The 13571-nt window shown below is 46.7% G+C and overlaps 1 protein-coding gene across 10 annotated transcripts in view; it reads left to right on the forward strand.

Annotated features, from left to right (window-relative positions):
* Positions 1-8488, forward strand: part of TTC12 (tetratricopeptide repeat domain 12) — a 58857-nt gene extending 50369 nt beyond the window's left edge. For 7 of the 10 annotated variants that reach the window (XM_508759.7, XM_009424202.4, XM_054662696.2 and 4 more), the window contains 2 exons: positions 25-250; positions 1414-1576. In XM_508759.7, coding sequence (XP_508759.4) covers positions 25-250; positions 1414-1489 — 302 coding nt within the window. In that variant the 3' untranslated portion in view covers positions 1490-1576. Of the gene's footprint in view, positions 1-24; positions 251-1413; positions 1577-3377; positions 3450-3560; positions 3655-8314 lie in introns of those variants that run through there. The other 3 variants (XM_009424204.5, XM_063784502.1, XM_063784504.1) reach the window with 1 other exon arrangement.
* Positions 8489-13571: the final 5083 nt, after the last annotated feature.

Raw genomic sequence — 13571 nt, forward strand, 5'->3', positions numbered from 1 at the left:
GCTTGTTCTCTTCCTTCCCTGCAGAGTTGAGCGTTATGATGAAGCTGCTCAGCTCGGAGGATGAGGTTCTGGTGGGCAACGCTGCCCTCTGCCTTGGTAACTGCATGGAGGTGCCCAACGTTGCGTCTTCCCTGCTAAAGACGGACCTTTTGCAGGTCTTGTTAAAGCTCGCAGGCAGTGACACACAGAAGACGGCCGTGCAAGTGAACGCAGGCATTGCTCTGGGGAAGCTGTGCACAGCTGAGCCCAGGTATGCTGTGGACACGGAGCCAGGCTGACCTATTGCAGAAAGAGCAGTTGAGCTGAGGTGCTGAGTTTTGGCTGGGACTGCGTGCCACACAGAACGGTGTGGGAAGCCCTCATGCTTTCTGTGTAGACCTAGGTTAAGCCCAGTAGCTGCTTCTCTGAAGAAAGCCTTTCTAGAGGAAACGGGAGCTCTCAGTCTCCAACCAGAGAGGGAATCGGCTTGTCTGACGGGGACTTGCTGCTCCCACTTGCTGCCGTTGCCTTCTCTCCATTCCATTCTCCACTGTTCTGCATCCCTCTCCCTGTCTCTTTATCCTCCTTCTTCCCCTCCCTCCCACTCCACCTCCCCTTCTCTTCCCTCTTTTCTCTCTTCTCCACTTTTCCAGAAACAGACCCCCCCACTTCATGTTCTTTGCCTCAGCCTAAACAAATGGAGGAACGGCCAGCAAGGGTCACATGTTCATGCAGGAGAAAACAGTGGAGAAGGAGAGATGCAGAACAGCATGCCGAGGTCCCCAGTGAGCGAGGGCAAGAGATGTGGGCTGTAACTGTGCCCATGGCTTCTCTGTTAGCTCAGACCTCCACTCTGCTCTGCTCCTATTCTGATGTGCAGATGCATCTCATTGCACATGCTTCTGGGAGGTGTCCACCTGTGGCTGAGCAAAGGAGCCCTGGCATAGAGCAGGGGTAACCCCGGGAGCTGAGTGAGAGAGGCTCCTTCCCTTACATCCACATGCCTTTAATTCCTCCTCTGTAGATTGAGGGGGTTGGCCTCGATAATATCTAAGGTACTTTCAAGTTCTGTCTGGTTGTTCAAATGGAAGGAATAGTTAAAATCTTTCTTCTATAGAAAGAAAGCACATTAGCTAGGATGACTTCAAAGTGGCAACCTATGGGGGAGTTCTCGAGAGCAAGGTCCTGTCTGATCAGCCTGACACACCTGCCACCTGCAGCAAGTGTTTTCAGTGCTTTGTGGGCCTCCCTGAGGGTCTTACTTACCCCTGTGATCTTTAGGGTACCCCAATGCCACAGCCACTTCCTGTTTCCACCCAGAGTGATAGGACTGACGTTCTCAGCCAGCTTCCATCTGAGAGGGTGTTGGCTCTGGGCTCCAGAAGCCTGAACCGTGGCACTTATGCCCTGGGTTGTTTGTTTTGATTGCGACAGGTTTGCTGCTCAACTGAGAAAGCTTCATGGCCTAGAAATTCTCAACTCTACGATGAAATACGTCAGTGATTCTTGAGAGATGCAGGGTTTGTGTGCCTTTGGGGAACACACAGATGCACACTGTGTGTTGTTCCTATGCTAATAAAGACCTTTGATATATCCACTTCAGAATCAAATACTCATTTTCAGAGTGTTTGCATTTCGGGTTTTCATGGGTAACAAGAGGGTGGGCATTAGGTTGGCTGCTGTGGTGGGCTCTGTGCACTGGCTTACTTGACTTCCATTGTACCCTCCTTTGAATGTTCTTTCCTGTTCTGTAGAAGCTAGAAACCATCTCACAAAAAGCCACATTGCCCAGACTCCCTTGTAGCAACAATTCTAGATGGGAACTAGTGGCCAATCTAATGCCACTTCCTACCCCTTTTGCTATTTTCTGCTGGCAATGTGCTAGAAACATCAGATTTGTTGGTAGCAGCATTTCAGCTCCGTTTTTCCAGCTGTGGAGTGCTGAGAGAGTTGCATTGGCATCATTGGTGGCCTGCAGCTGACTCCTGGCCTGCAGCCACTGCATGTGCCGTTAAATTCAGTGGGGTGAGTGGTAGGTGGTGTCTCCCCTGTTAGGAGAACTCTGCATGAATCATTCTGGGAATCATTCCTGGGGGTCCCTCTGGCACCCTCCTCCAGCCCATCTGGTGGTACTATAGGCACCCTGTTCCATGGGTTAGATTGTTCTCTGCTTAAGGTGCCAAAGCACAGGCTTCTCTTTCTACAGTGAACCCTGACTGATGCAAATGTGTTGATTTCCCTAACCCACCTTGTACTCTCACCCCATCCCCAGAGGCAACGCTCCCTTCCAGTTGCCCCAGGGTCACTCTAAACCAGGGTCACCTGTGGACTGCAAATCCCTAAGTGAGAAGTCCAATAAGTGGCACTATCTCTGGCTCCTTACAATCACAGAATCATTTTAGAGTAGGAGGCAGGCTCTTCATGGTACAGTGAATGTCAGGAGTCCCAGACCAAAGTTCCAAAGACTTTTGGTCATACCCTGCTACCTGCCAGCCATGTGACTTTGGGCAACTTGCTTAACCTCTCTGAGCTTTGGCTACTGCTTCTGGAAACACTAATACCTGCCCAACCTACCTCCTCCATTGTTGTAAAGGTTAAATGAAGTTTTGGAGGTGAAGGCACTTTGGGAATTATAAAGTGCTATGCAAATATAAGAGATTACCAGACTCTGTCTTGAGATTGAGGGTGTCGACTATGACGTCAGTTGGGTTAAGTTTGAAGGGTCTGGGAAAGGATGAAGCTCATGTCCTTTAAGGAATCAAAGCTGGCCATTCTCTGAAGCATGTAGGAAAGGAAATCCTCCTCCAGGGAGATTTTATTCAACACACCCAAAGAAAGTGTTCTTCACAGGTAAGGCAGCTGTTGGCTTAAATTAAGAACTTTGTTTCTGAAACTGAGATAAATAATTGGCATTTGGTGACAGGGGGGCGGGCGGTGGAAGAAAATCAATGGCCTGAGCCCCTCATTCAGATTGATGTACTGCACATGGCTGGAGGGAGCTCACTGGGGCACTCTGTGGTGGCGCCCTGGGTGGCAAGCAAGTGACAGGCCACTGTAGAGAGGCCAGGACCTGCCCATCAGTCCTATCATGCAAACAAACACCCTTCAAGAGGCTACTGAATTGCAAAGGGAGAACGGCTTGATGCTAATCAGAGCACAAAGAAGAAAATTAGAGGGTGCAAAAGTTGCTGTTTTCACAGAGAATTCCATGGAGTTTTGAAAACGGAAAGGCTGTTTGTGTTCATAACCACCAGGCCTGTCTCCTTTGAAGTTCAGGCCCCGCCTTCCCCTGCGCTGGCTGCACTCCTTCTTGGCTCTTGAAAACGGCTATGATAGGTGTATTCTCTTCCCCAAAGAGTGGGGAATGTCAAATTACGTTATTATGTTTATTGTTCCAGAGTGCCTGCCGAGAGCAGTCATCTCCAATTTGGAGGAGAGTCTGCTGCACCTGAAGCTCTGTCTCCTCGCAGGTGGGAAGAGATGTTTCACATGCTAGTATTCTCCCTCTCCAGTGTGGATCCACCCCCGCCACTGCCCCAAACTTGTTACCCCTAACACATGCTACCATGCAAACCTTCCAGGCAGCATGGAAAATACCAGCGCCGTCTTTAAGAAGGCCTCATCTCCACTTGCCAGGAGCCCCGACACCACCCTTGGAGACACGGCTTGTTCCAGGTAATCAGAGTCTTCTGGTTCAACAAGCAGAGGAGCTGGGATTTTCCATCCTAAAGAGGATGTGGCCGGGATGGAACTCCATCACCATCCTGAAGCCACAGCAGAGGTGGCAGGTAACAGACAGTCCAGAGCTGCTCACTGTCTTCATACATGACGTGAGGACGGCGGTTCCAGTGCGCCGCAAGGTGGGACTGAGGTTCAGAGTTGAGAGGAAACAATAGGAAGGGGCTGAGATGCTGCAACAGGTCACGGGCTGCTATTGTAAACACTTTTTTAAGGATAGGTTCAAATAAGAGCTTCTTGGCTTGGAGAACTGAGGGGAAGTACGACTAAGAAGTATTAGGTTGGTGCAAAACTAATTGCAGTTTTTGCCATTAAAAGTAATGACAAAAACTGCAATTTCTTTTGCGCTAACCTAATATTCTGAGGACAGAAGACATTTAATACCACGACTTTTTTTAAGTAAGAGGTCTCATTTTCTAAATAACTTGAAAATAGAGGCTCTCCAAGGGTTCCGTTACAGGAGAGAATAATCAGAGGTGAAGAAAACCCATTTAGAGCTGACTCCCTTTCTCAGGGAATGAGCTTTTGGTCCTCATAGACTGGCATCCTGCAGACACGCAGAGAGAAAGAATAAAGCCTGCCTGTGCATTGTTTGTTTGTTTGTTTTGAAACAGAGCCTCACTTTATCGGCCAGGCTGGAGTGCAGTGGTGTGATCTCAGCTCACTGCAACCTCTGCCTCCCAGGTTCAAGTGATTCTCATGTCTCAGCTTCCCATAGCTGGGATTACAGGCATGCATCTGTATCCCAAATTTTCATATTTTTATGAAATATGGGGTTTCACCATGTTGACCAGGCTGGTCTCGAACTCCTGACATCAAGTGATCCACCTGCCTCAGCCTCCCAAAGTGCTGGGATTACAGATGTGAGCCACCATGCCCACCCCCCCGCCCCCCTCCCGCCCCTCGTGCATTGTGCCTTTGCTCTGCACTAGGCACCCTATCAAAACTTGAAGATCCTGCCCTAACATAAGCCTCATAACGACTGTGAGGTGGGTATTATCTCCACTTTACAGGTAAATAAGATAAAAAGAGAATAGTACTTTCCCACCCAGGATCACATAGCCAGGAAGCAGGGGAGTCAGAATTTGACCCCAAGCTGTGTTCTGAACTCTTCCTGCATGTAAAACATTCCTCTCCTTACTAAGTGTGACCTGCAGAAAAGTCACCACATTTCTCAGAGCCCCAGTTTCCTCTCTATAAAATGGGAGCATCAACACCTACCTCTCATTCTGTGGTTTGGATATAATATACATGAAGGACCTAGCGTAGGTGACTGACAGATAGAAAGTATTTACTTAATGGCGACTCTTTTTGAGAACAGAAATGACCATGAGCCCATTATCTGCCCCCTCCCACCCTCACGGATCTGCTCATCTTCCTTGGTCCTCCGTCTCACTGAAGGCAAGCATGTATTTGGCTCTGTTTACCTTTCCCTCTCTCCTGTGACTGGTGGCAAACATGAAGATCCCCCAAGAGCCAGTTGCCAGCCAGAAGCCTGCCTTCTTACATGACCCCATGGTAGCAGGGCCTGAGAGCACTGGTCTTGGGTGGGATGGGGTTCAGAGCAACTCAGGGCTCAGGGATAGGGTAGCAGCGCTCCTTGTCAGGGCCTGGGGCCAGGGGTGCATGGGCATCAACAGGACCCAGTGTGAAGCGGAAGGTGCTAGGATCAATGCTCTAAAATCCTCTTTGCAAACAGATACTCCTCTGTTACTTGCAGTTTGTCCTCAGTTTATAATCAGGAAAACCTGTTGATTGCAATGACTGTAGCTCCAATCATATATTCATCAGGATGTCATTAGTTCTTTTCTCCTAAAGCCCCAGAGCTGCATCCCCCTACCCTCCCTGATGCCCTAGAAAGAGGAGTGCTAGCCCAGCGGGACATCCAGTTGCCCACCACCTCCTCCAGCAGCTCCCGGCCCTGTGGGTGGCCACATGCCAGCCAAGCACTGGGCTTCTGTGACCTGAAGCTGCTGGATGACTTATTTCCTTTTAATAAGACTCCTAATTTGATCTCAATTTCAAAAAGGCAAAATGGTGAAGGAGTTCTCCCTGGAGACATTCTGCCCTGTGGTCTGATTTTGCCCTGGGGCTGGATCAGGCTTTCCTGGCTGCTCTGAGGCTCAGCCCTGGCTTAGGTAGGAGGGAGCCTTAGGGTGCTGGCAAAGCAGGGAACAGTGGACTGCCGATTACCTCTGCCAGCCACCCCAGCCTCAGATCTCCCCAGTTCTGGAGCAGGGCTCCTGTCACCAGCGGGTTGGAAGGAACTGCTTTAAATGAGGGTGGCTGCCTGCCAGATGTGCTGATTCAGCTCAGCCTGAGCATCACTCCATTGTCACATCTGTCCCCAACTTTATGTTTGGGCTTCTTATCTTCAGCAGCTCTGGATGCTCATTTAGATCCCTCAACTCCCTTCGGGCAACAAGCACACACATACACACACCCCCCCACACACGGAGTTCATCTCGCTGCTGCTGGGAGATGAATTTGCACATTAAAATAGGTGAGTTAACGTGCAAGGTGATTTACACTAGATCAAAGGCACAGCAAGATAGTGAGAATTATTGGAACAAGAGGCTGAAGAAAAGGCTCCTAGAATGTCCAAGCTGAAAATTATTCAGGGATCATCTAATCGTCTACAGTCATCCCTTTGTATCCACCAGGGATTGATACCACAGATACCAAAGCCCTGGGATGCTCAGGTCCCTTATATGAAATGCATCATATTTGCATATAACCTACATACATTCTCATATACTTTAAATCATCTCTAGATTGCTTATAATACCTAACACAATGTAAATTCTATGTAAATAGTGGATATACTGTATTTCTTAAAATTTGTATTATTTTTTATTGTTGGAGTGTTATTTTTATTGTTTTTTCCCCAAATATTTTTGATCTGCAGTTGGTTGAATCTGCAAATTTGGAACCCGAGGGTACAGAGGGCTGACTGTATCTGCTTTGTTGGAGTCCATCTGATTCATTGTCTAAATACAATTAATTGCTCCAAAATGGCTAGTCCATGCCCCCTTATTTTATAAATAAGGAACCTGAGACTCAGAAAGGCCAAGTGAGGTATCTTCAATGTTCTTACCTTTGTTCAAGAACCCTCTGAACTAATGGTCCAGAGTGGGGTAGGGACTCCAACAAGACCCGGAGAGGCAGGAAGCTCAGTGGTGGGAGTGCAGGCTCAAAGCCCTCCTCCACCTTGCTTTAAATTTCATAACCTCGCTTTAAGTTTTAAGTTTCATAACCTTAGTGAGTGGCTTAGCCCCTCGATTGCCTTGTCTGTAAAAGGCAATAGGGGAGATATGATACCCACTTCTTAGGTTTGTTGTGGGGATTAAATGAGATGATTTCTATAAAGCTCTCATCACCGTACTTGGCACATGGAAGCCCTGAGGAGATGGGCACTCCTGTTGTGGTCATGTTGGTTGAGCATACTTCCATAGATGCCCCCACCTGGCCATCCCTATATGCTCTTTTCTGGGGTTCTTAAATGTGAGGATTTTTATCAGGGTTGGAAGGGTTTCTATGTGACTCTACCCTAAAGGTGGGGGATAAAGAAGTAGGCCTCCAAATGGCAGGCTGAGCTGGCAAGGAGGGCCGAGAGAATCTAGATGGAACACAGGGCAGGCACAGGGAGAGCATGAAGGATTGAAATGTACATTCTGTGGTATTAGGCATTGCTGAATTCTGCACTGTATCATCAACATCAGGGGAAAATAAGAAAAAGACAGGTGCTGGATTTAGTTAACTTGACTTATTGCCATAGCCTCCTTGCTGATCTCCCCATCTCACTCCACCTTCTAAGCCATCATGCACACTGCAGCCAGGAGAATCCTCTGAAACATCACTTTCATTATGCTGTACCCCTTCCCAGGCACCTTCTCACAACTGTCTACAAGATAAAGGGCAAACTCATTTGCTTAGTGTGTGTGCATACGTGCATGCGTGTCTGTAGGGGGAGTAAGACCACAGAGCTTTTTTAATTCTCTGAAGTTTTACTGATAAAGCATTCACATTATTGTACTTTAACTATTGTAGGCTATAGATGCATTCCGTATACTGCATATGAGTAAGAGCTATGATTCATAAGTTTTAGGTATAATTTAAAATAAGCATATCTATTATTATCCCTCAAATTATTTTTCTTTATAAATAATAGTGATAAAATTCTACATGGCCTTTGCACATAAACCATCCAATGTAATCTGAGCAAGCCTTAAAGTAGGCTTGGTTTTAGGGTCATGTTCTTGTTCCCAGTTAGGCCAGCCAATGTTGGGCATCAACCCTGGGTGTCATTGCTCACTATGGTGTTCCAGCATCTCAGGGAAGCCTGAGCAATGTTTGTTGAAGGGCAGCTCCCCACCATACCATCTCTCCTCTTAGGCCAGCTTCCCAATGGGTGTCTGCAGGCATTCCACTCACTCCTATATCCTCTGTTTCAAAGACCTTCTCCTTTCCTCTCTTCCAATCTTACACCTCCACAAAGCCCCAACATAATAAAAATGATAGGTATCTCCTGTTAAATACTTGACTGGTTTCAGATCTGTCTAATGAAACGGGTTCTATCATTATTCTCCCTTTACAGATGAGGAAACTGAGGTGCAAAGCAGTTAAGCAACTGGTCCAAGATCTAGACCAGGTACTCAACCACCCCACTCCACATGCAACTGTCCCCAACCCATGCAATTCATCCTTTCCCTGAATGTTTGTGTGGTGCTGCCTTTTAAATTCATAACATAATGACTTCATTGTTATGAAATTCTTTTCTGTGTCTTTATTTTTTCTCTCCAACTAGAATTTAAATTCATTAAGGATTTAGAAGATTCATTCTCCTGTGAGAAGTCTTATAGACAAGAAAAAGAGAATTAGGCATAGACAGAAGGGTTGTAATCACCCTTCTCTGAGCATGTGTCATTCTGGAGGACAGGACCTTGAATTTGGGCTTGGCTCTGTCTTCGAGAGTATGTGGGTGAGTCACCAGTAGTGAACATGGCTTCCCATTCTGTCGTGGCATTATTTCCAAACTCATGGCCAGACACAACTTGGCTCTCCCATTCCTCAGGGAAGTATGTGGCTGCCACCACAATTCTCCCTCTCCACATGGGCAAATGTAGGCCGAAAGACCATCCTTCAAAGGTCTGAGAGAATCCTGGTGTTTTAGGCCAAGCCTCAGCCCTGCAGTGTGTCTCTTTTCCATGATAATAATAGCCTCACACAGGGAAGTGCTTTTATCTTCTTCAAAGGCCTTTCATGTCAGAGATTTCATTTCATCTGCACAACATCCCTGTGAGGTAGGTATTATTATTTCCCATTTGAAGCTAAGGGAAGACAGGCCCAGAGATCCAATATCTTGTCCAGAATTTCCTAAGGCTGAGCCAGTGCCAAAATCCAGCCTTTACCTTGAACCTCCCTGCCCGCTGCCTGGCCCTGTCTCTCCTTTCATTAATTTTCTGGTCCAAACTGCAACACAGTCAACTAGCTAGTTCTTTTCACCTGCTCCCTGAGCGCGAAGGGGAAAATGAAACTAACCCATTTAAGGTTTTATCAGAAAGCCTCGTTAATCCACCCGCAGTCTGTTAGATAACAGCTTAAATCTCTCCACTGCAAAGGATTACCTTCCCATCTGATCAGGCACAACACATTAGAGGAGGCGTGGGGTGGGCATGAGCGTGTGGAGGCCACGGCGCTTTCTCTGCAAAAATGGAGATATTCAAACTTCCAGATCTGCTGTCCTCCCCCAGATGGGCTAGGAGCCCAGCATCTGCCTGTACATCAAGCAGCTCCTCCGTGAAGTTACTTGAATGACAGCGTGTTCCTGAAAAGCTCCTCACTCACTCATTCATTCAATATATATTTGTCAGGCACCTACTATGTGCCAAGTATTGTGCTAGATAGTACAAAATGACATTGGGAAAAATGAGTCCTATTTTTCTCATCCACATGTATTATTATTCTAGCAGGGCATTGTCAAGGTGAAAATAACTCAGACACATACAAAAACTCCCCTTAGTGCTGTCAGGGCCTTAGAACCTGAACCATGCACCCCATAGCAGGTATCACAGAAATAGCCACTGAGAATAGAGGGAAGGGCCTGGCTGGCCTGGAAGAATCTCCACGTCTTAACCCTTGGATAACAGGAGTTATCACTCCAAAGTTCAGAGGTTCAAAGTTCAGACTTCTGTCAGTCTGCTCTCAGTCATTTATAAATGAAGGGATCTGGGCTGATTAAAGCAAATTCGCTCCTATGTGGTCTTTCTTTCCATTAGACCCAGCTGCGACTTGCTCTCCAGGGGCAGGTTGGAAGTACATCAGGATAAATTTGGTCTGCCCTATTTACCCCATCAGGAGGCGGAGCGACCCCCTCTGAGCACCAGCGAACAACCTCTGACAACTAGGTCTAGATGGACCTGGCCTCATCTTTCCCTTAGATGTTCTCTGTGCTCACCCTTCTCCACGAAACCACAATCCGTTTGGGATCCCTAGTTCTGGCTGAACCACACCTCTGAGGCTCTGGATCACTAAAAGAACAACAAAGAAATACGTGCTTTTTGTTTGTTTGTTTGTTTATTCATTAGAACTAGTGGAATCATACAAAATTCACGTCAGGAATTAAAGTAGGTGTGCTGTTTTTGAAATGAGGACATTCCAAATAGTGAAGCTGTTTGCTGCTGTAACCGAAGTCATTGAAAAAAGAAAATCACAAGTGGAAGGCCAGAAGGCCCACAGTGGGTTTTTTTCTGAGGGCACTCAGAAGCAGTGTGAACTAAGAGTGGGGCTTCCAGCTTTGGCCTTGCCAGGGGTGTGACCTCAGACAATCAGCTCACTTCTTTGGTTCTGGGCCTTCGACTTGTTCTTTCCTTGTAGATAAGACAATGGGTATTTGCTTGCCCATTGCCCACTCTCCCGATTTTTCTTAGGAACCACCTCACCCCAGGCTTAGACCACATGATTTAAGTGGACCCGATGCTAGCTAGCCCTGCTTCCAGGGGTGCACAGGGATTCGGACTCAGCCAATTACACCATTGCACATCTCTCTCATTACACTGATTGGGTCAGAGATGGTCATGTGACCGGAAAAGTACCAATCAGAGGTCAGCTGAGAGTTTTGCAGGCTTAAAGGAGAAAGGAACTCTTTCTTACTGAGTCTGCTCAGAAGATAGGGTGAGCATTTGGAGCTGCAGTGATGATATACCATCCTCGAGAGGCCATTCACTGAGAATGGAGTCAACACAAGAGGAAGGCAGGACCAAGAGATGAAGTTGAGGAGAGCCCTGACATCACCGCTGGGGCCCTCAGATCCCGCTATGCCTGGGCTGTCACTGGACTTTTTAGTTATGTGAGATAGTAAATTCCCTTCTTGCTTAAGCTACTTTGAGTTGTCACCATTACCAAAAGATCCCTTACCAATACCCCCTCTGCGTGATTCCCCTCGTCCCTTTTATCTTGCCTAAGTTCTATTCACCCGTTGTGAAAGTTGCAGATACCAGGACAAAATCACTTTTGTCAGAACCAAATTGGAGGTGGGAAAGCAGGAAGGAGAAGGACCCACGCTTGCTTGAGATAAGACTGTTTCAAGGACTTTCTAAAATAAGCCCCTAAGAAATTCCTTCACGTCCTTCACACATCTCATGCTTTTCGTGATCTATATTTTATACATAGGCACATATTTCTAGGACCAGGTTTATCACTAGACATTCTTTAGGACTACAGCAATTCAGAAAAGATACTCTCAAAAGACTACTTGCCTAGTAACAGCATCTCCACCAATGAACTGACGCCAATTCTGGCTTTGAGCCTCCAGAGCCAATGAACTCTGTTTCTAAGCAGCTTATGTGAACTTCTCCTTTTGCCAATAAAAGCTTCCCCTCACCCTCCCCTCTTCGGGTGCATCTGTTGCTTGCTATAGCTGTGCATCCTGGATTATAATCCTTTTGCTTACTCACAAATAAGATCATTAAATTAGGAGATATATTTCTCTGATGTCTTTTTTTTTTTAGGCTGACACCTTAAGGTATCAGTTAAAATGTTAAGTGCTCCTGCCCTATTTCCCCCATCTCCATTCTTTCCCCAACATAATACCTTAATAGATACATATTATTCTGACATACTGTTTAACTTGCTTCTCATGATATATGATTTATTGTTTGCATTCTGCTCCCTTTTCCCACTAGAATGTGCACTTCGTAATTTTTGTTGGTTCTGATCCCTGATGTGTCCAAATACCTAGAAAAGTACTGATACATAATAGGTGCTCAATAAATATTTGTTGCCTGAATGATGAAATTTAGCAGGAGAAGGCATTAGGGGACTTTCACTAGGGCCAGCCTGGGGTGAAGCCCGGTTACTCTAACTTTAGACTCTCCATAGCTCCCCAGCCCCTACTGGTGATAATGGTTTAAGCTAAAATACTACAGTAAACACTAGCTTCTGTTTACTAGTTTCCACTATGTACCAGGCATTGGGATAAGTGCTGGGCACACACAGAGGGATAGGACCTTCTCTTCTCTCGAGGAACTCCCAGTCAAAAGGGAGCCAAAGGACAACACACTAGAGGATCACATACCCTTGGGCTTAGTGAATGTTTGTGATACAAAGCTAGGACATCTGGCCCAGCATGAGGCACTGGGGTAGAAATCTTCCTGGAAGAGGTGATGTCTGAGCTGTCCCTTTCCTACATTGGAAGAAAGACATGGCAAATACGAGTGTGGGTTGTGGGTAGGGAGAGAGGATGAGGAGAAATGAATGAAACTGAGACTATATCAAAGGCTGGGGCAGGAAAATTTGCTGTGATTCTCACCCTCACTTTCCTTATCTGAGCTGACCGAAGACATCCCCACAAATTCCTTTATCCACTCTCTGCCACCAAAACACACTCTCATTCACCTACCCAAGTAGATAAGGTCCTCTGCTCCTTTGAATTTCAAGGCAAAAAGACTCTTAGCAGGCCTTCTTTGGTTATCTGTTCTCACATCACTTGATGCCATCATCTGGAAATACCTGTAGGCTTGTGTCTAGATCAGTCTTTGTTTCTATGAAAAGTCAGCCCTTGCACCTGTGGCTAGCACCAGGTGCCTGCCACCGCTGTATACCTGGAAAGGGGCATTGCTTCAGCTCTCATCTTCAGTCACTTGCCTTCTCCACTCCCAATTGCTCCTGATTCGTGCTCCCGGGGCCAACTATCGGTTCCTTTCTCTTCTAGATCATCCTGAGTAATTCCCCCAGGAGAGAGAGGATAGCTCAGAGCTGGATGGAATCTGAAAGGCATTCTTTTCCCAGTCTGAAACTCCATCTGCCTGACACTCTATGAGCCAAGTTTCCATATTCAATGCAAATTTACCAGCACATACATAGTTTTCCTGTTACTGGTTAAAAAGCGTTTTGACAGTCCCAGGGACACATTGCTTTCTTTCCAACCAAAACTGTAGAGACAAAGACACATTTCCACTGCAACTAAGTAATCCCGAAGTTTCTCCATAAGCCAAATTTGATTGAGCTAATACTGACCTTTCCACAGGCACAGCTTCCAAAGATATCTTTTTGCTGCAGGCAAAGTCCTGATGAGCATATTAGTCAAAGCTCCACCTCTTCAGTACCAGCACACCCACCCTCTCTTTTCTCTTCCTTTCAGGTTGAAGGAGAATGGGGAGTGTCTCTAAATTTCCACAGCTGATTTTTCTCCCCCCAGGAGGTCCTATTGTTCAGGCCTGGCCTGGGGAGCACGTGACACCCCACCCCACCCCCAGCAATGGATAAGCCTCAGGCTCAGAGTCCTGTATTTGATTTGATCAAGGCTATTCTGGCCATATGTTAAGAGCAATGTACCTTGGCAGGAAGCAAGCCAG

The sequence above is a fragment of the Pan troglodytes genome, chromosome 9, assembly GCF_028858775.2.
Source record: "Pan troglodytes isolate AG18354 chromosome 9, NHGRI_mPanTro3-v2.0_pri, whole genome shotgun sequence".
Taxonomy (NCBI): domain Eukaryota; kingdom Metazoa; phylum Chordata; class Mammalia; order Primates; family Hominidae; genus Pan; species Pan troglodytes.